The 21,100-nt window shown below is 40.1% G+C and overlaps 1 protein-coding gene across 1 annotated transcript in view; it reads right to left on the bottom strand.

Moving 5' to 3' along the window:
* SYTL5 (synaptotagmin like 5) overlaps positions 1-21,100 on the bottom strand; it is a 261,920-nt gene that overhangs the window by 61,490 nt on the left and 179,330 nt on the right. The window contains exons 4-6 of the mRNA XM_070783448.1: positions 8,020-8,135; positions 5,463-5,568; positions 1,770-1,904 (exon numbers count right to left, since the gene is read on the bottom strand). Coding sequence (XP_070639549.1) covers positions 1,770-1,904; positions 5,463-5,568; positions 8,020-8,135 — 357 coding nt within the window. The remainder of the gene's footprint in view (positions 1-1,769; positions 1,905-5,462; positions 5,569-8,019; positions 8,136-21,100) is intronic.

The raw sequence follows: 21,100 nt of genomic DNA on the forward strand, positions 1-21,100 counted from the left end.
ACACGTCCATATGGCTTTATAGCTTTACATGTGTGGTTCTTTTTATGCATGGATTTTTTTTTTTTTTTTTTACCCATAGTAAACACTACAGTACGCCAGGATCCTCAGTTGGGTAAATCCTTGGATATGGAGCTGCATGAGGATACAGAGGAACTGTGGATAGGAAAAGCTTACTGTCAAGTTATACTCGGATTTTTGACAGGTAAAGTGAGGGGGTAGGGTCAGCATGTTATTTCAGGGTCAACTATATCTACACGCAGAAGTTGTTAAGACTCAAGGAATAAACCCAGGCAGGTAGATTCTGAAACAACCGTGTAAGCACTGTGATATTGCAGAGTATGACCCTTACTCTTAAGTAACTGTAAATGAAATAATTTAATTTTCTTCATTGAGCCAGGAGACTAAGTGTTTTGAACGGGGGACTCCATCTTTCCTCTTTATATAGATATATTGTTCCTTTTAAATGCCAGCCTGAAATATGAGCCAAGATAGCTCATCCAGCGAGTCCCCACGAGGCTGAACAAAAATAGCATCTCTAAATAATTTTGATCCCTGTCTGAGAGTTAGGAACTCAGCAATCAAAACCAAAAATGAGATTTTCCTACATAAGGTTTTATGGGACAAGATAGAGGGCCACCCCAAGAGAAGTCAAAGGAAATGATTTCAAGGACAAATGCAATGAGGGTTTAAAGTATTTTTTATCATAAAGGAAATATAGCTACATTCTTTGAGAATTTGGAAAGGACTGAATACAATCATAATCTTTTGATAGTGGATGAGAAATGATTTGTTTTATTTTTTTCTTTGAAGTTTTACATAAAGTGACACAAGTTTGTAGGAATGCTATAGGAAAAAAGATATCGGTATGGACACTACCTGTGCTCTTAATGACCCATGAGGGTAGATCTTTTTTCTCATCGTTGCCTTTGATAATATACCAGTCATGAAAATCAGCCTTGACTTCTGTTCCAAAAGGATAAAGAACATTTCAGCCTGATAGGAGATGACTAGGCTCTTGGCTATCTTTTCTCTCTTTACTTTTCTTAACAAGGTGCTAGCTCTATGCATGGGAGATTTGAGGAGCTGGCCCTTTGATAACAAGTTAGAGGTGGTAGAACTATAAAGAAGTGGACTTTGTGGAAATTCTCTGAGGCAATTCAAAGGAAATTATTATTAATTTTTTTAAAGTTGCAAGCAATTGACACCTAGAGGTTTCTTTTTCCAAAGCTTAAACAGAAAAAAATCAAGAAATCAATGAAAACAATTTATTTTCCTGGATTTATCCATGTGAACTGCAGCCCTGAGTCCCCAAAAGACATCAAGTCTCAGCCATGCAAGTGCACAGATGATTTCCATAGCTGTAATTCCAGAAATATAAGTGTTTACCATTTCAACTAAAAACTATCCTCCTGGGTTTTCACGTTACGTATTAGAAGATCTCTGAGAGGGAATACATTGCAGGTATCTAGAAGCATCGTTTGGATAGAAATATACAAACCTGGGCTTCCCCGGTGGCTCAGCTGGTAAAGAATCCACCTGCAATGTGCAAGACCTGGGTTCCATCCCTGGGTTGGGAAGATCCCCTGGAGGAAGGCATGGCAACCCACTTCAATATTCTTGCCTGAAGAATCCCCATGGACACAGGAGCATGGCAGGCTATAGTCCATGGGGTCACAAAGAGTCAGACATGACTGAAGTGACTGAGCATGAGTGCACATACCAACCCTGTCCTCAGTCTATTCCTTTGGCCAATCTGTTATGTGTCTTACCTGTCAGAACCAAGGGCTGACTTTAAACTCCAAAAATTGTGGCTGTCTAAGTCCAAGCTGTAGCTCCGCCCACTTTCAGTTTTTGGAGTGATGATTTCTCCTTTGGTTGCTGATCTGAACTTGCTAAGAAGAAATCTGAAATTACATATATACGTACATGTATTTAAAAGGAAAATAATAAAACACTTAAGTATATCATTTTAAGAATACCATTTATTGTACTTCCAACATATATAATTCTTCAATGAAGCTGACTTGAGGCTGAGAAATTCTGGGGAGTCCCCATGGCTTCTGCAACAGAATGTCAAAGGTATCAGTAGAGGTGGTGAGGGCATTCTCCCAAAGCCATACCAGCTGCTGGTAAGCTAGGACTCTGTCTTTCAAAGAAAAATACCATTGACTTTGGGGACTCACCACTATCACCTGAGAATGGAGAAGCACTGACGGGGCTGAACTTATTTACACAATGCTGAGAAAAGGGGAGTTTGAACTCACCTTGCTCAGACAGAAGAGCTATGATGATCCTCTGGGATCAACTAATGTAGCAACTTACTAGACTGTAGCCCCATGAGAAGGACAACTCTTGTTCTTCTTGTTTCCTGTCAGATCCCCTAAGGTTAGCGGGAGGCCTGGCATGAACTACAACCCAGCCAGTTCTTGAGGAATAAGTGACTGCATGGATGCCCTGGGGTAATAAGTCTGAACAATGGAATGGCTCACACCACATCAAACTTGACTGCATTCCCATTTCCCCAAATTATTTGGAACTTAAGCAAAAAGAGCTTTTCAGAAATTAACATTCAGGTCATGATCCAAGCTACCAAAAGCCTCAAACATGCGTCTTTTCAAATGCACTCACATAAAGACAAACCAAAGCTATTTTCCTTTTGTGTGGTATTGGTAGAGACCAATTCATTTACTTCACTGGCTATAGTTTTCTCATGGGGAAAAACTATTCCAGAGGTATTAAGACAATTTTAATAGGATCTGCCAAGTTGTCTGTTTCAAAGACCACTGTGTGGAGTGTCTCGTCAAAGTGTTAGAAGCTTCAGTCTGCCTGGAAATTACATTTTTGGTGAGAATAGCACTTAATATCATGTCAAATGATGTTACTTTGAGAACCACTGTGTACATGTCCTTACCTCTGCATAGCTGCTTCCTGTCTCCTCCATGTGAACTCACTCTTCCTCCTCTTCTGTTATACTGGGCCCTCTCCCTCCTTCAAGCTCCTCATCAAGTCCCACTTAGAATTTGATTCCTTTCCCAATGGTCCCTGTGCCCTCCCAACATTGATAATCTAATATTTAATTATTTGTTCTCATATCTTTTGTAGTCATACAGCTTCCCTGGTAGCTCAGTGGGAAAAATTCCACCTGCCATGCAGGAAACAGAGGTTCAATCCCTGGGTCGGGAAGATTCCCTGGAGAAGGAAATGGCAACCCAGTATTTCTGCCTGGAAAATCTCATGGACAGAAGAGCCTGGTGGGCTATAGTCCACGGGGTCGCTAAAGAATTAGACATGACTGAGCTACTGAACAACAACAACAAACTTCTTGCCATGTTTCAAAAGGGCTATCAGGCTGCTCATATTGCCATCTTAGATTTTCCTAAAATCCTTCTCTACATTATTAACTTTTCAAGTGTGGACCTTTAAACCTTTTCTTTCCAACTAGGTGTTACATTCTTTGACGACAGAACAATCAGACCCCAGTTTGGAGTTTCAGCAGAGCTCAGTCCAGCACTAGGACTCTCTTGACAATTCAGGATGTATATCATTCATGGTACTGTTTAGCTCCTTACTGTCTCCCAGCTCCAGGCTTGCCATTCTGTAACCCACATAGTGATGCCTGGCCTGGGGTCCACACACTCTACCTCCTAGAGGCCCTTGTGGGCTCCACACCGAATTCAATCAGATCACTGATTGTTTTTGATGGGCCAGGCACCATGCTGAATACTGCAGCACAAAAGTAAGAAAGCCAGTAGAAAAGCTTACAATTAAGAGGAGGGGAGAGAGGGGGTGTATCTGGCGAGATCCGTTCATTTACTTTACATTCTTGTGTAAGGAGGGGCTTCATGTCAGAGTACAAAATCAAGAGTGATGCAGAGGCACAAGCCATTGTGGGAGCCCCAAGGGGAGACAAATAGGTTTAGAATGGTAGGAAGGCTCAAGATATAGGACATATGGCCCCTCTAGCTATCTTTCCCATTCATCACTGCTAATTAACGAAGTCATGGTTAGTCATGAGTGTTTGAGTCAAATGACATTTAGGATTCACACCTACTCATAGTAAAAGATTCTTTAAAAAAAGAAAAAAAATACACTTTCTGTAGAGACAGATGAAGGCTCAGGGACTGGCAGCCTTTCACATTGGCTTTTGCTGAGAACAAAGCCATGCTACCCAATGTGTGTGTATGTGCTCCATCATATCTGACTCTTTGTGACCCCATAGACTATAGCCTGCCAGGCTCCTCTGGCCATGAGATTTCCCAGCAAAGAATACTGGAGTAGGTTGCCATATTCCCTTCTCCAGGGGTTCTTCCAAGCCCAGGGATTGAACCCACGTCTACTGTGTTGGCAGGTGGATTCTTTACTGCTGACTCATCAGGGAAGCCCCACACTACTCAGAACAAACCATAAAGCCACTTGGTATAGATTAGGATTTTCACTACCTGGACCACAGAACTGGCCACCAGCTGACTAAGAGATAGAGACTATAGAGACTGCAACAGGCAGGGCTATGAAGCAATACTTTGCCCTTTGGGTCCTTCTTAAATTTTTGATGTGGACCACTACAGTCTGTATTGAATTTGTTACAACATTATTTCTGTTTTATGTTTTGGTTTTGTGGCCATGAGGCATGTGGGATCTTAGCTCTCTGACCAGGGATTGAAGTCACACCTCCTGCATTCGAAGGCAAAGTCTGAACCACTGGACCACCAGGGAAGTCATGCCTTTCAGTCCTTATAACCTGCATTTTTGGGGCCTATTGACTCCCCTGATGGAACCTTCTCATTTCCAGTTTCCCAGCACCTCCCTATTGGCCTCCCATTCCTATTCTCAGTACATGACACATAGATTTGCTTTCTGAATGAAGTTAGTGAGGTGGCCAAATGATTCTTTCCTTAAGGAGACCTGCATTTTAAACAGGGGAGACAGTGTTTTAAGCCCTATTAAGAGTTGATGTATGGCAAAACCAATACAATATTGTAAAGTAATTAGCCTCCAATTAAAATAAATTACTTTAAATAAAAAAAAAAAAGAAATCTTGGATTTGGCCGTTTCATACATCAGCCCTCAGGTTGGGCGGGTTGGGGAGGGTGGAGGGGTTGGTGTCGACTACAACAAAGGTAGTCATCACCTCCTTACAGGCAACACTGGCCTGAGCATGAAGCCTTCTACCGAGAAACAAAGGGATTCACTTTGTATAAGATTAGATACATCAAATGAAAGCAAAATCCTCACAGGTTCAGGTCAGAAGGGACCTTTATCTAAAACTGAAAGTAATTAAAACTGCATTTCCTGAGGCAAATGATAAGAAAATGTTACCTCAGTCAAGTCTCTGACCTTTTCTGGGTCACTTAAGTGACATTAGACTTGAAAAACAGCGGGGGCTGGAGTGGGGTGGGGGGGTGTCTATGTCACAGGTGACTGGAACAAGGATCAAAGATTCCCTTAAAGAGGCTGTGTCTTACCCCTTTCTCCTGGGTCCATCGTGGCTGGCCTTCTGCCCAGAAGAAGGCAAAGCATCTGACTTTTCTGTGTTCTGGCGGGTTTGTTCTTGGCTTTGTATTTCTCCATCTCCTCATTAAAAACAATCAGAAGACAGATTTACACACAAAATGGCAAGAAATGAAAGCTATTTCCTAGTCTTCATTCATGTTTCTACATTAACACAGGACAGAGTAACTGGCAATGATGTTTCCATCTTATGTTTCCCAGTCACACATGTATTTTTCATCTGTCGAGTTAAAAGAAGATTAAGATTGGGACTCACCTGTGGGAGTTTTGCTGAGATAAGCTTTGCAGAGATAATCACAATGGAGGAATTAAACATCCTCCTCTACAAATATTTTTAGGGCAGAGGATCCAAGGTTCAGGAGAACTCCAAATACCTAGAGGCTGAATTGTAGCATGGGATTCTAGAAACAATATCATGGCATCCAGTCCCATCACTTCATGGGAAATAGATGGGGAAACAGTGGAAACAGTGTCAGACTTTATTTTTCTGGGCTCCAAAATCACTGCAGATGGTGACTGCAGCCATGAAATTAAAAGACTCTTACTCCTTGGAAGGAAAGTTATGACCAACCTAGATAGCATATTCAAAAGCAGAGACATTACTTTGCCAACAAAGGTCCATCTAGTCAAGGCTATTGTTTATCCTGTGGTCATGTATGGATGTGAGAATTGGACTGTGAAGAAGGCTGAGCGCCGAAGAATTGATGCTTTTGAACTGTGGTGTTGGAGAAGACTCTTGAGAGTCCCTTGGACTGCAAGGAGATCCAACCAGTCCATTCTGAAGGAGATCAGCCCTGGGATTTCTTTGGAAGGAACGATGCTAAAGCTGAAACTCCAGTACTTTGGCCACCTCATGCGAAGAGTTGACTCATTGGAAAAGACTCTGATGCTGGGAGGGATTGGGGGCAGGAGGAGAAGGGGACGACAGAGGATGAGATGGCTGGATGGCATCACTGACTCAATGGACATGAGTCTGAGTAAACTCCAGGAGTTGGTGATGGAAGGGAGGCCTGGCGTTCTGTGATTCATGGGGTCGCAAAGAGTCAGACACAACTGAGCGACTGATCTGATCTGATCCTGGGAGGGTGAGTAGCCCTGCACATACCTTCTGACAGTCTACACTGCTGAGGTTTGAGTGGAGGAAGCAGCCAGAACTGACTGCTTCCTTGTAACTCGACTATGCTCTCTCTGTGGCATTAGTCCCAGAGTTACCCATCTGGGAGAGCCCTTCCTTGGTAGTGCAACACCAAGAAGGGGCCCTGGAAGCAGGTCTAAGCCTCCTAGCCAGGCTTCAAAATCAGGGCATTTTTATCCAGTATGTGAAAGGTGAGATACCCTAGGAACAGACCCACAGATGTCTGCTCCAGCTTTACTGTAGCCCAGATGAGAAATATGATTCTAAACATACGTTTCACTCAATATTTAAGCAGTTAAATTGTGGTCTGAATGCACAGACTAGCGTTCTCAAAGTGGAGTGTTACAGTAAATCCCTACATATGAACAAATTCCATTCTGAGAGTGTGTTTGTAAGTCCAACAAAGTTAACCTAAGTACCCAACAGTATAGTTGGCTGTTATTTATGTGAGAAGTTTGTAATACTTCTATGTGTAATACTTTTATGTGTAATACGACACATAAAAAACAAATACAAAAAGAAGACACATTAGTACAGTAGTACAGTTCAACAGCTGGCATATAGGGGCTGGCATTGAGTGAACAGGCAAGAAGAATTATGAAGTGGAGGAGGGAGAGGAAGTGGGAGATGGCAGAGCTGAAGGGCGATCAGCAATAGGAGATGAAGGGCAAGCTGCAATTTCATTCACATCTGATTTAACTGGACATGAAAAAGCACATTGTCATGTTTGAGAGTTCACAACTTGAAGGTTCATATGTAGGGAACGTACTGTATTTGCATTTGGTGACAGTATAATTCTTCACTGAGTCAAACTGCCTTGTGTATTTCAGGCCATTTAGCATCCCTCAATGCCACTGATTCCCCCACAGTCACTGGGATAACCAGATAGGGCCCCTAGCATTTCCAAACACTTCCCTTAGCCTGATTAGGGGAGGGGGCACATTATAAAATATCAGCACTTGGTTGAGAATCCCTGGATGAGAAAAAGTAACATTTAAATTAAATCTGAAATATATCTTTATTGAAAAACCAAAGATTTCTTCCACAATGTGAATCACATAAGGCATCTGTTTTATGTTCCTTTAACTGTTTAGTAAAATATTGGAAGTGCATTCAGGAAAAGAAGTCTGTGATGAAGAGCAATGCCTTCCCTGAAAACCTCAGTGTGCCACATATGAGAAAAATGACCATGGATTTCATTTTCTACCAACTTCATCTTCCCTTGTACGAACTGAAGATTTAGATTTGATGCCACCAAGTTTTGAAATGATCTAAGGGAGTCAACAGAGGAAATTCAACTATGGTCTTTGATACATAATAAAGAGAAGTTATTTAGCCCACCAAAACGAAGATTAAAGCAGTTTTGCTTTAGTTACCTGGACTTCTTCTTAAGATGGACTGTCGGACAACATCAGTGCCCAGAACATTGACGTGCTTGAAACGCTTTGCCTTCTCTTCAAAAAACCACTCACCGGTTACAATCCTTAGCTGCCTACTCAAAAGAAAAGAGGAGAGCATTGGAATTCAACTGTTCAGCCAAATAATTAACTCAAAAACCCCTAATTGAGTAAAAGATAGCCAGTTACAGAGTCCATCTCACTCCTTGGAGTAATTTATGGTGATCATAATCCACTGTTAGTTGAATATGTACTATATACAAGGCTCTCGCTAATTGCTCTTCATACTTACTATATTTTTATCCACTCTGTAAACATGATTATCCCCATTTTATAGATGAGGAAACAGAGCAATAAAATGATGTGTCTCACACATAAAGCCAGGATCCCACCCCAAGCAGTCTGACCTATAGCTCGACTTCTTTTTTGTTTGGTTTTTTTAATTTTTATTTTATTCAGGTAGAGTGGATTTACAATGTTGTGCTAATTTCTGCTTTAAAGTGATTCAGTTACACATACATACATTCTTTTTCATATCCTTTTCATTATGGTTTATCAGAGGATATTGAATAGTTTCCTGTGATATACAATAGGATCTTGTTGTTTATCCATCCCATATATAATAGTTTGCATCTACCAACCCCAAACTCTGAATCCACCCCTCTCCCATGCCCTTGGCAACTACAAGTCTGTCATCTGTGTCTATGAGTCTTCTTCTGTTTTGTAAATAATTTCATTTGTGTCATAGATTAGACTCCACATATAAGTGACATCACATGATATTTGCCTATCTCTGTCTGGGTTACTTAACTTAGTATTATAACTTCTAAGTCCATCCATGTTGCTACAAATGGCATTATTGCATTCTTTTTTATGCTATAGTTCAAGTTCTTAACCATGACATGTGCTAAGTCACCTCAGTCATGTCCAACTCTTTGCACCCTATGGACTGTAGCCCGCCAGGCTCCTATGTCCATGGGATTCTCCAGGCAAGCATACTGGAGTGGGTTGCCATGCTCTCCTCCAGGGGATCTTCCCAACCTTGAGATCAAATCCACATCTTATGTCTCCTGCATTGGCAGGCAGGTTCTTTACAGCTAGTGTCACCTGGGGAGTCCTAACTACCGCATTAGTGAATAAATAAGCTTCAATGGAAACAATGGGGAACAAACGAAAGCTTTGAATTATAAAGGGGCAGTGATCACACTCTGCTTTAGAATGATATCTTGATGTAATATAATGACTGGATTAAAGAGAATGGGACAAAGAGACAGGTTGGCCATGGCAATAGTCCAGGAGAGAGATAGCCAGACTCAAGCTAGGGCAATGACAAGACTAATGACAATGATAAGACTAATGACAAGATCAATGACAAGAGGAAGAACCAAATTAAAAATGTAGGTGGTAGAAGGACCTGTCTGGTTTTACAATCAATAGAATGTTGAAGGTGGAAAAGAAAGACCTTGGAACAATCACAACCATGTGCAATGTTTATACAAACCCTTTACCCCAGTTATATAGGCCTATTGATCATTCTTAGAACATGGCCCATATGTTCATCTACTACTTGACCTAAGGCCTCTATGAAAGTGAAACTGAAGTTGCTCAGTCATGTCCGACTCTTTGCTACCCTGTGGAGTATAGCCCGCCAGGCTCCTCTGTCCATGGGATTTTCCAGGCAAGAATACTGGAGTGGGTTGCCATTTCCTTCATCCAGGGGATCTTCCCAACCCAGGGATCGAACCCAGCTCTCCTGCATTGAAGGCAGATGCTTTAACCTCTGAGCTACCAGAGAAGCCCAGGGGCTCTATGGAGGACTGTAATGGAAAATGAGGTTGAAAGGCAGAATTGAGTCACAAAATGGAAAACCCTGAAAGTCAAGCTAAGGAGTTGCAATGCCATTTTGGAGGCAATGGGGAACACTGGCAGATAATCTAAATTTCAAGTTGAATTGCAGAATCTCTGAAGTATCTCTGAAGTATTATATGGGGTAGAAACCAGAAGCGGACAGGCCAATGAAGAAGTAACTCAACAGATAGGACAGGAAATGATGAAGATGTGTATCTGGGTATCATGGGGGTAAGGAGTGAAAAGAAAGATAAAAGATACTTAGGCCACAATGTAAGCAGATAGGTTACAGAGTCCCTGGCAAAAGATAACCAGGAATGGCTTTCTTGACATAGAATCAATTTTGGCCTGAGCCATTTTGTTATGTGAGCCTGGCTACAGTGCTCGCCCTTGAACAGGTCTCAGCAATTAATGATCTTAAGGGAGGGAATGAAAAAACTCAGGAGAAGCATTCAAGAAACAATGGTGGAGCCATGGGGAGGGTCCTAGTTCCTCAAGGGACATACTTAGCAACGTATCTTTCAGTTCTACAGGAACTAAGGCCCTGACAAGGGTGGAGGATAGGAAGATGATGTTGATCCTTCTGACTCCAACTGAAGCTGGACTCTGTGGACCTTTGCCCCCAATACTATGCTGAATTCTCCTCTGCTCAAGCCCCCTCATGAATACTCATGTACCTTTAGCTTAAAACTTCTGCAATTTTGATGTTGGGAAGACAATGCTTTGAGAAAGATCCCTGGTGTTCCCCTTAATTGTGCGAGTGCTCAGTCACATCTGACTCTTTGTGATCCCATAGACTACAGCCTGCCAGTCCGTCTATGAAATTTTCCAGGCAAGAATACTGGAGTGGGTTGCCATTTCCTCCTCCCAGGGATCAAATTCATGTTTCCTGTATCTCCTGCATTGGCAGGTGGATTCTTTACCAGAGTCACCTGAGAATCTTGTTCTCCTTACTTGCTGCAAGTAATAATAAATACTTCCTTCTTTTGATCCTTGGCTTGGTTGCATCTACTGACTCAACACTCACCAAGAGGTGAACCCAGTTTTCAGGTTAACAACTGAAGATGAAAATCAGCAAGATTGGTGGCAAGTCTGCCATGGCTAAAGTAAAGCAGCTAAGAGTCAAATAGAGATCTCTAGCCCCATAGTATTATATCCATGAGATTCAGTACCTCCTTGACTGAACTGAGAAATTAACAATTGGATCCTAAATTAAAAAAAAAAAAAACACTCTAGAAAAATATGCCAATTTGTTCTCTCTAGCAATTATCATAAAATACTTACTTATTCATTTATGTCATGTTGTGCAGTATGTGGAATCTTGGTTATCTGACTAGGGATCAAACCCATGCCCCCTGCATGGAGTCCTAACCACTGAACAGGTGAGTCCCTGAAATACTCCTCCTAAATGTAGGAAAGAAAGATAAGTTACCTATGAAACCCAGTTCCATCACTGGGGAAAAAGTGAAAAGGTTATCCTTGGAGTAAATTATTCATTGAATGACCATAGCTTGTACATCTGAAATTTATCTTCAAGTGGCTAGATCACCTATCAAGAAGCAAGGATTATTGGATTAGCTTCAAAGCTGTATAAAATACAGCAAAAACTAATACTTGAGTTGGTTAATACTTAATACTTGAATGGGCTCTATCTGGATATATTTCAGGTGATCTATAGGCATACATCAGTACTTATGTTGGAAAAGCAGGCAGTAATAATGCAATTCTAAATTCTAAAGGTACTGTACTGCCTCCAGATTTCCAGGCCTTGTTTATTCAATCAAATGCTAAATGAGGTAGTGCTGTGATTGAACTTTGCAGAGGGAACTGAAGTTATTCATCACCTGACCTTAACACAGGAATATGGTCATGGATGATCTGGGTGGGCCCATAGTAGTCACTGAGCCCTTGAAAACAGGAAGAAAATGAAGTTGGATACTGAGAAGCTGTGGAATGGGAAGTCAGAGGGATTCCAAATGTGAAAAGAGGGCTCTGAGATGCAGATATCCACGTGTAAGAACCAGAGGGAGGGGCCTCTAGGAGCAAAGGCTGCCTCTTAGCTAACAGCCAACAAGAAATGGGAGCCTAATTCTCACAGTCACAGGGAATCAGAATCTGTCCACCAAAATGAACTTAGAAGTACAATCTTCCCAGAGCCTCTGGTAGGAACTCAGCCAGCTGACACCTTGATTTCAGCCTAGTGAACCGTGAGTAGAGAAATAAGACAAGCCAACCTAGGTTTCTGAGCGACAGAACTGTAAGACTGAAACTGAGCTGTACCCTATGGGGCTCCTGGGCATGGAAGCCTTTCTGTCGTTTCTTGTTTGTAGGGAACAGACTCCAGACTCCATGACCTAACATGAGTTACAAAGGGCAGACCTGAACAGTTGCTAATCAAGGAAGGGAGGGGATATAACACAAGGGAGGAGCAGCCAAGAAACAATAGTGCAACATTAAGTCCTAGTTCCCTCAAAAGGGATATACATAACAATATCTTTGAGCTCTTTACAGAACTAAAATCCCCCAACAAATGGCAGATGTCAGCAGTCTTCATTTCTAAAAAGACCACCTGTTAGTTAGTTCAGTAGCTCAGTCGTGTCCGACTCTTTGCGACCCCACACACTCTAATCTTATCAGCAACCCTGCCCTTGAGGCTTTGCTGTAAAACTCCTCACCAAATTCTCCAGGATTGACACAGTTTTCCAGGGGCATTAGCATGCTGTGTCCTCCTTTTCCTGCAAATCAATAAAGCTATTCTTATCTACTTCACCCAAAACTCTGTCTCCAAGATTCAATTTTGCACTGGTACACAGAGGCTGAGTTTGCAGCATCAAGATCATATATTTACATTGCCTACTGTCCATGGAGTCAGAGTCAGACACGACTGAAGCGACTGAGCACATATGAGCAAGCTGCTAAATTGTGGCAGTTTGTGATGATGGCCACACAAAACTAAGAATAATTATACATAAAAACCTACTTGTCTTAATGTTCAACTCAGGAAATAATTTGCACAGATTCTAAAAAGATACCTATGAAAAATTCAGAACAATAGGGTAGAGGTAAGCAAACTATGGCTTGTAGGCCAAATTCTTCACTACGTATTTCATACAGATTATGAGCTAAGGATTTAGAAAAGGCAGAGGAACCATAGATCAAATTGCCAACATCTGTTGGATTATCAAAAAAGCAAGAGAATTCCAGAAAAACATCTACTTCTGCTTTACTGACAACACCAAAGCCTTTAACTGTGGAAAATTCTTAAAGAGATGGGAATACCAGACCACCTGACCTGACACCTGAGAAATCTGTTTGCAGGTCAGGAAGCAACAGTTAGAATTGGACATGGAACAACAGACTGGTTCCAAATTGGGAAAAGAGCACGTCAAGGTTGTATCTTGTCACTCTGCTTATTTAACTTATATGCAGAGTACCTCATGCGAAATGCCCAGCTAGATGAAGCACAAGCTGGAATCAAGATTGCCAAGAGAAAAATCAATAACCTCGGATATGCAGATGACACCACACTTATGGCAGAAAGGGAAGAAGAACTAAAGAGCTTCTTGATGAAAGTGAAAGTGGAGAGTGAAAAAGTTGGCTTAAAACTCAACACTCAGAAAACTATGATCATGGCATCCAGTCCCATCACTTCATGGCAAATAGATGGGGAAACAGTGGAAACGGTGACAGACTTTATTTTTTTGGGCTCCAAAATCACTGCAGATGGTGACTGCAACCATGAAATTAAAAGACGCTTGCTCCTTGGAAGGAAAGTTATGACCAACCTAGACAGCGTATTAAAAAGCAGAGACGTTACTTTGTCAACAAAGGTCTGTCTAGTCAGAGCTATGGTTTTTCTAGTAGTCATGTATGGATGTGAGAGTTGGACTATAAAGAAAGCTGAGCGCCAAAGAATTGATGCTTTTGAATTGTGGTGTTGGAGAAGACTCCTTAGAGTCCCTTGGACGGAAAGGAGATCAAACCAGTCAACCCTAAAGGAAATAAGTCCTGAATATTCATTGGAAGGACTGATGCTAAAGCTGAAACTTCAATACTTTGGCCACCTGATGCGAAGAACAGACTCATTTGAAATGACCCTGATGCTGGAAAAGATGGCAGGAGGAGCAGGGGACGATAGAGGATGAGATGGTTGGATGGCATCACCGACTCGATGGACATGAGTTTGAGTGAACTCCGGGAGTTGGTGATGGACAGGGAAGCCTGATGTACTGCAGTCCATGGGGTCCCAAAGAGTCAGACACGACTGAGTGACTGAACTGATACTGATACTGATGAGCTAAGGATGGTTTTTATACTTTTAAATGGTTGGGGAAAATATTACCCCAAAGCTGAATATTTCATGACCTGTGAAAATTATATGAACAATATTTAAAATTCAGAGTCTGTTAATAAAGTTTTATTGGTACACAGCCATGCTCATTTGTTTATATATTGTCTCTGGCTGCTTTTCTGCTACAACTGCAAACTTGAGTAGTTTTAACAGGAACAACAGAGCCTACAGAGTCTAAAATTCTTACTCTTTGGCATTTTATTTTTTAAAAGATTTGTCAACTTCTGCAATACGACAAAGAATTTACACAAAAAGATACAAGGACAAGGGGAATAACATAGATCAGTGATAGAGAACCACCTAAGAGAGGCATGCCAAAGGCTTGTCTTATTTTTTTGTTTGTTGGGGTTTTTTTTTTTTTTAATGGCTGCACCACATAGCATATGAAATCTTAGCTCCCCAAAGATAGAACATGTGCCCCCGGCACTGGAAGTGTGCAGGGAAGTTCTGTTTGTTTTGTTTTTGTCATTTTCTTGGGATACAGAGTAAGGTGGACACATATAAATAGCAGTTTCAGGTGTCACAGAAAAGTGAGCCACATCAGGTCTACATGCCCCAGCAAATGGCCCTCCACATTATCATCTTTACCATATATGCCTAGAGCTGGCAACACCTAACACAAATAAGATCTTCCCAGAACTGTTAGTCATTACCTCTTACCATCCTTGTAAGAACAACAACTATAGCCCTTGTATTTGCTCAACTCAAATATGGACCTGAGTCATTTGTTACTTTAGAACTCTGCAACATCAGAACCACCTCTTGGGACTATGCCTCTGCCACTTTCTTGGGTCCTGGAGGTGTAGGTGGAAGGATTAGTTGAAGAACAGGGAACAAATACTGAATGTGTACCATGCACCAAGCCACGTGCTAGGCACTGTATACATGGCATCTCTAATGTTCACTATATGTCATAAAGTAGCTATATCATCCTTAGTTTTCAGATGAGGAAATCAAAGTTCACATGGCTGAAATAACTTGCCCAAAGTTGTACAGTATCATGACAAAAACAGGATTTATACTAAAAGCCCCTACATTTAGCAAAGCTCTTCAGAAAAGAACCAGCTATGACAAGGCTTTGAGTAAGGGTGAAAAGGTATAGAAGCCAAGGAATAACATGCAGTATTTCATATGATGGGCTGTGACTGGCTGTGTGTGCGTGCACACATCTGTGACTATGTCTCTCTGTTTGGAGCAGAGTGACAGGAATAAAGGAGTGAAAGAAGAAATAAAAGAAACATGAAACCTACTATGAACTTTTTCTCTCTGCCATATCAATCTAATATTTCAGAAATACAAAGCTTTGAATAAACAGTGTGTTTCCTACAAGTCACTCTGAAGAGTTTGACTGAAATTGAGTTACACTTGTAAAACGTGATTAATGATTACTGAATATTTAGAATTTGCTAGGTTCTAATTTTCTTTAACATTAAACTCTTGGGACCACAAACTTTTGCTTGATAGCTTATTTAAATGTAAAGTCAAGTTCTCCTTAGACTTATAGGGAAAAAGTAGGCAATCATATCCTAAAAAAGAAGAGTGCCCTAAGCATTCATTTTTTCCCTTTATTTTCTATTAACTTGCTGGAGAGATCTGAGATAAGATATGGTAGTTAGATACACTGAAATATAACGTTTCCTTATCATTCACAAGGAAGCTAGAATTATTTAATTCATTCATTACATATCAATTATTTATTGCATTCTTGGCTCAGGCAGTAAAAAATCTGCCTGCAATGCAGGAAAGCTGGGTTTGATCCATGGTTCAGGAAGATCCCCTGGAGAAGGAAATGGCAACCCACTCTAGGATTCTTGCCTCAGAAATCTCATGGACAGAGGAGCCTGGTGGGCTACAGTCCATGGGGTCCTAAAAGAGTCAGACATGACTTAGCAATGAAAAAAAAAATAAGGCTAAGAGTACAGAAGTGAAAAAGACGAAAAAGACCCTGGCGTTATGGAGATGATGGTATATATTTACTCCTTTCTTCCTTTCCAACAGGAAAAGTAACAAGAAATCCTTCAACACATTATGAACTCTACAGATAAAGAGAATATCTTTAAAACAGCTAGAGAGGAGGAAAAAAACATATTACAAACAAAGGAATGATGATTAGAATGACAGGTGACTTCCATTAGAAATAACGAAAGCTAGAAGCCAGTGAAATGATATCTTTAAAGTTCCGAGAGAAAATATCTATTTAAAATCATGTATCCAGAGAAACCATTGTTTAGGAGTGAGATAAAAGAGTGAGATAAAAAATGTTTCAGTACAATAAAAACTGACATAATTTACCATTAATAGATTTTCACTAAAGGATCTTCTAAAGAGGAGGTAAAGCAATTCCCTAGCGGTCCAGTAGTTAGGACATCGTGCTTTCACTGCTGTGGTCTACAGTTCACTCCCTGGTCAGGAAACTAAGATCCCAAAAGCTGTGTCACATGACCAAAAGAAAGAAAGAAAAAGAGGAAGTAAAGTAGATCTAACATATAAAAAGGAATGGTAACAAATGGAATTGGTAAAACACGTGGATAAATCTAAACAAATGTTGATGTAAAACAAACATGATATCAAAAATGTTGAATTGAAAACAGATGTTTCTAAAACATAGGACAAAAAGTATATATAAGCCTGGGTGAAGACAGTTGGAATTTAAGAATATCAAGTTCCTTTTGTTGATTAGAAGAAGGGTAAAACTAATGATTCATGAAATTAAATATGAATGGTGTAATTTCTAGGGTAACCACTAAAATAAAAACTCATATAATATCTATACTAGTAGAAAGGATAAAATGGAATGAGAAAAATATAGTATTTCCATCAATGTATAGATAATATAAATAAAATCAAATATTAAGTAATTACAATGGATACAAATAGACTAAACTCTATACTTTAAGAAAAATACTGTCAAGTTAAACTTAAAAATTATATATATATAGTATACATGCATAGCTTGTATATATAGCATATATGTATAGCAAATATTTAAATATATATATACACATATACAGCATATATATGCATCTATGCTATATAGTCTCCTTGCAAGCATATAGACACAGAAAGGTTGAAAGGCAAATGGTAAGAAAAAAATATACCATGTAAATATTTACCAAAAGAAACTTTATATTACTGTATTAATAGCAGACAAAACAGATCTTAAGGCAAAAGGATTTTTACAAATGAAGGGGGTCACAAACACCTTCAAATCAGTAAAGAATAGACTAACAGCCTAAGAGAAAATTGGGCAATACATAAATGGTCATATCACAGAAAAGGAACCCCAAATGGCCAATAAACCTATGAAAGGATACTCAACATCATTAGTAATCAGAAAAATTAAAAAAAAATCATAGTTAAGATATCCATCTGGATCTACCAGTTGAACAACAATCAAAAATTTTCATGATGCCAGGTGTTGGTAAGATTGTAAAGTTTTATAAAATGTTGGTAGAATTTAAATTGGTACAACAATTATAAAACACAATTTAACATCTTAAAAAGCTGAAAATGTTCATACCATTTTGCCCTACAATTTCATTCCTAAGGCACACTTCCTACAGGAGTTTTCTCAAACATTTTTGACAGATGGTAACTAGACTTATGTTGTACACCAGGAACTAATAGTGTTGGAGGTCAATTAAGAAAATCTCCAAACGCATAGGGAAAGAGATTATATCTGTGCTTATCAGAGGTGGGGTGGGGGTTGGAGGGAGGGGGAATTGGAAAGAAAAAAAAAAGTTTTACATCATAATCCAGAAAATAAATACACACACACACACACAATGAAGTATATGTAGATTTCAGTCAGTTCAGTTCAGTCGCTCAGTCGGACTTACATGCATATAATTATATGTATACTGACATTTTCTGTTTCCCCTTCTTTTTGTAAATGCTGGCCAGGACCCATCAATGGGTCATGACTCAGTTTTAAAAACCCTACAATAAGGAAACTGCTGTACATGTTTGTTAGGCCATACGTACAAGCAGGTGATACCAGCATTTTTGGGGTAACATTATAAACTAAAACAACAAAAATGTCCATCAACAAGAAAACAGGCACACTGTAGGACGATGCAACAGTGAAGAGGAATGGAATGATATTCACATAACCATAGATAGAGGGACATCCCAGGTGATCCAGTGGTTAAGACTCTATGCAATGGCAGGGGACAGAGGTTCAATCCTTGGTCGGGAAACTGAGATCCCACATGCTATGCTGCACAACCAAAAAGTAAATTAAAAACAAAAAAGTAAACATGGATAGATTTCACACACACAAAAAAAGTGCTGAGCTAAAAAATGTCACAAAGAACACATATAGTATAATTTCCATTTCTACAGAATTCAAAATTGAAAAATTAGAAAATATATTATTTAGGGATATATCCAAGTACAATAAAACCATAAAGTAGAGCAAGGGAATAAGAAATGGAAAACAAGAATGGTCTCTTAAACTGAGTGATAAATACATAGATACTTTTTACTATTGTTTAAACAGTATATATAGAGTATCTTGATATGTATGATACTTCTACATTTAAAAATCCCTCTAATCTATGTGGGTATTAAGATACTAAACCACAGTGAACAAAGTATTCTAAAAAAGGGAGAAGGCGCTCGCTCATATATGATTAATAAGTGATTTAAAGTAGCATGTCAAAGTACTCCAAACAGCTTCTTATCACCCTCAAAAGTTCCCTGGTAGCTCAGTTGGTAAAGAATTAGCCTGCAATACATGAGACCCTGGTTCAATTCCTGGGTCAGGAAGTTCCCCTGGAAAAGGGATAGGCTACCCGCTCCAGTATTCTTGCATGGAGAGTCGAATGGCAGAGGACATTGGTGGGCTACAGTCCATGGAGTCTCAAAGAGTTGGAAATGACTGAGGGACTAAGCACGCACACATCACCCCCAAAATCTGTGGCTCAGTTTGGGATTACTACAGTGTGAATTTTCCCTTGTAGCTAGATTATAGAAATTTGCCTTTAAAAAAAGGAGTGATGTTTAAATGAGTATGTGGCAATTACTAGTACCCATGAGGACCAAAAGATCTCCAGATACACGGGTATAGTTTAACGAAAATTTTGTTCATTGCAATAAAGGAAAACATGTCATGAAAAACCATGGGAAGTCTCGAGAAGAAGGCGTTTGAAAGAATTTAATATAGGATTGGGGGTTATGTTGGGCTTCCCTGGTGGCTTAGAGGGTAAAGATTCTGCCTCCAATGCAGGAGACCCAGGTCCAATCCCTCGGTTGGGAAGATCCCCTGGAGAAGGAAATGGCAACCCACTCCAGGATTCTTGCCTGGAGAATCCATGGACAGAGGATCCTGGCAGGCTGTAATCCACAGGGTTGCAAAGAGTCAGACATGACTGAGCGACTTTCACTTTCACTTGGGGTTATGTTAGGTAATTTTAGGGAGATTTCAAGAGAGCAGGAATTTGCTGTAGACTACATGATGTCAGGGAGCAGGGACAAGGCTATCATTGATAACTTAAGTTTTACCTAAGAGAAGGGCAGTCTAGAAGAAGGCTAAGGCTGTAATTAGTAAGGAAGTAGGAGGAAATTCATATTAACCAAGAAACGGGGATGTGTGATACATTGTGGCTTGACCAGTCACCTTGTTTTCATCTATGCTAAAATAAGATTATGAAGCATTCTTACTGTGTCTCACTTCATCATGGATACACAGTGATCCTGTGGGATGCTGGTGCTCTGAGGTCATTTAAGTCTACTAGGAGAACACAGCCTGCCCCAGATCACCTTCTAACAACATCAAGACCTACATGTAAATGTCAGATCAGTTTTCAGATGTCAGGGTCTGTATTTCTCCTTCTCATAACAAAGCACTATGCATTCCCTCTGTACCCTCTCTGTATATGTTCCAACCACTGGTACTATCGTCTTTCAAGTTAGTGACAGGGACTCATATTTCATCTATCTCAGGTCTATTTCATCTGTTTTCAGTCATCACTACCAATTCATCAAAAATAAAAACACCGGACTCCTCCTTAAACATGACAAAGGCTTCCACAAGGACAAATAGCAGCATGAAATGTCACCACATGGCATGAATATAAATAAGATCAGCTCATCAACATCATATCAGAAGTATTTCATTTTTGGGCTCCTGATCATGTTGTTTTTATATTTGGGGTCTGAGTTCAACTGAGGTGCTAATTAGGAAAACTGATCATTATCGCTGTCTTTGTTGGAAAGCAACTGCCTCCGCTAACATAATCATGTGGAATTTTGTAGGTCTCATTAGGATAGCCACATGAACTAACTGGCTGTGTCAGGGTCACTTTTATTCTGTTTCTATAGAGTTAATTTTAAAAGGAGACCAACAGCAGCCAACTTGTTAGAACCAGAAGGGGCTGCAAAAAATGTCAAGGGCTGATCATCCCATTGAAGGAGGTAGCCTCCCTTTATTAGTTTTTGCTGTAATCCTTTTCAGTGCTACAACAATTAAAGCTCTTTACTTTTACCAAATCCAAGGTAAATGACAACAAAGGTTGTGCTTTCCAACTGATTAGAGAATGAGTCACTTTCTGACTCATCTCATCTCTTAGAGGTCAGGGTGGGAATTTCAATTTTATGGTCTATTGAACATAGAGACAGCCCACTGGCACTATAGCATTCTCTCACAACAAATTAAGGGTGTTCACTGCCAATAGAGTATCATTCATGCTTCCTCTCAAAAACCACTCCATGAATAGCAAACAGGGTACTTCCAACACTGACAGATAATCTCTGAGATCACATAGACTCATAGCTGGAGAAATAATGGTCTCTGTTTTCAGTTTTTAAAATGAGGAGAGATTCTGTTTCTACCAAGTGAAACACATATCTTGTAAATTT

The sequence above is a fragment of the Bos indicus genome, chromosome X (genome assembly GCF_029378745.1).
Source record: "Bos indicus isolate NIAB-ARS_2022 breed Sahiwal x Tharparkar chromosome X, NIAB-ARS_B.indTharparkar_mat_pri_1.0, whole genome shotgun sequence".
In the NCBI taxonomy this organism is placed as follows: Eukaryota; Metazoa; Chordata; class Mammalia; order Artiodactyla; family Bovidae; genus Bos; species Bos indicus.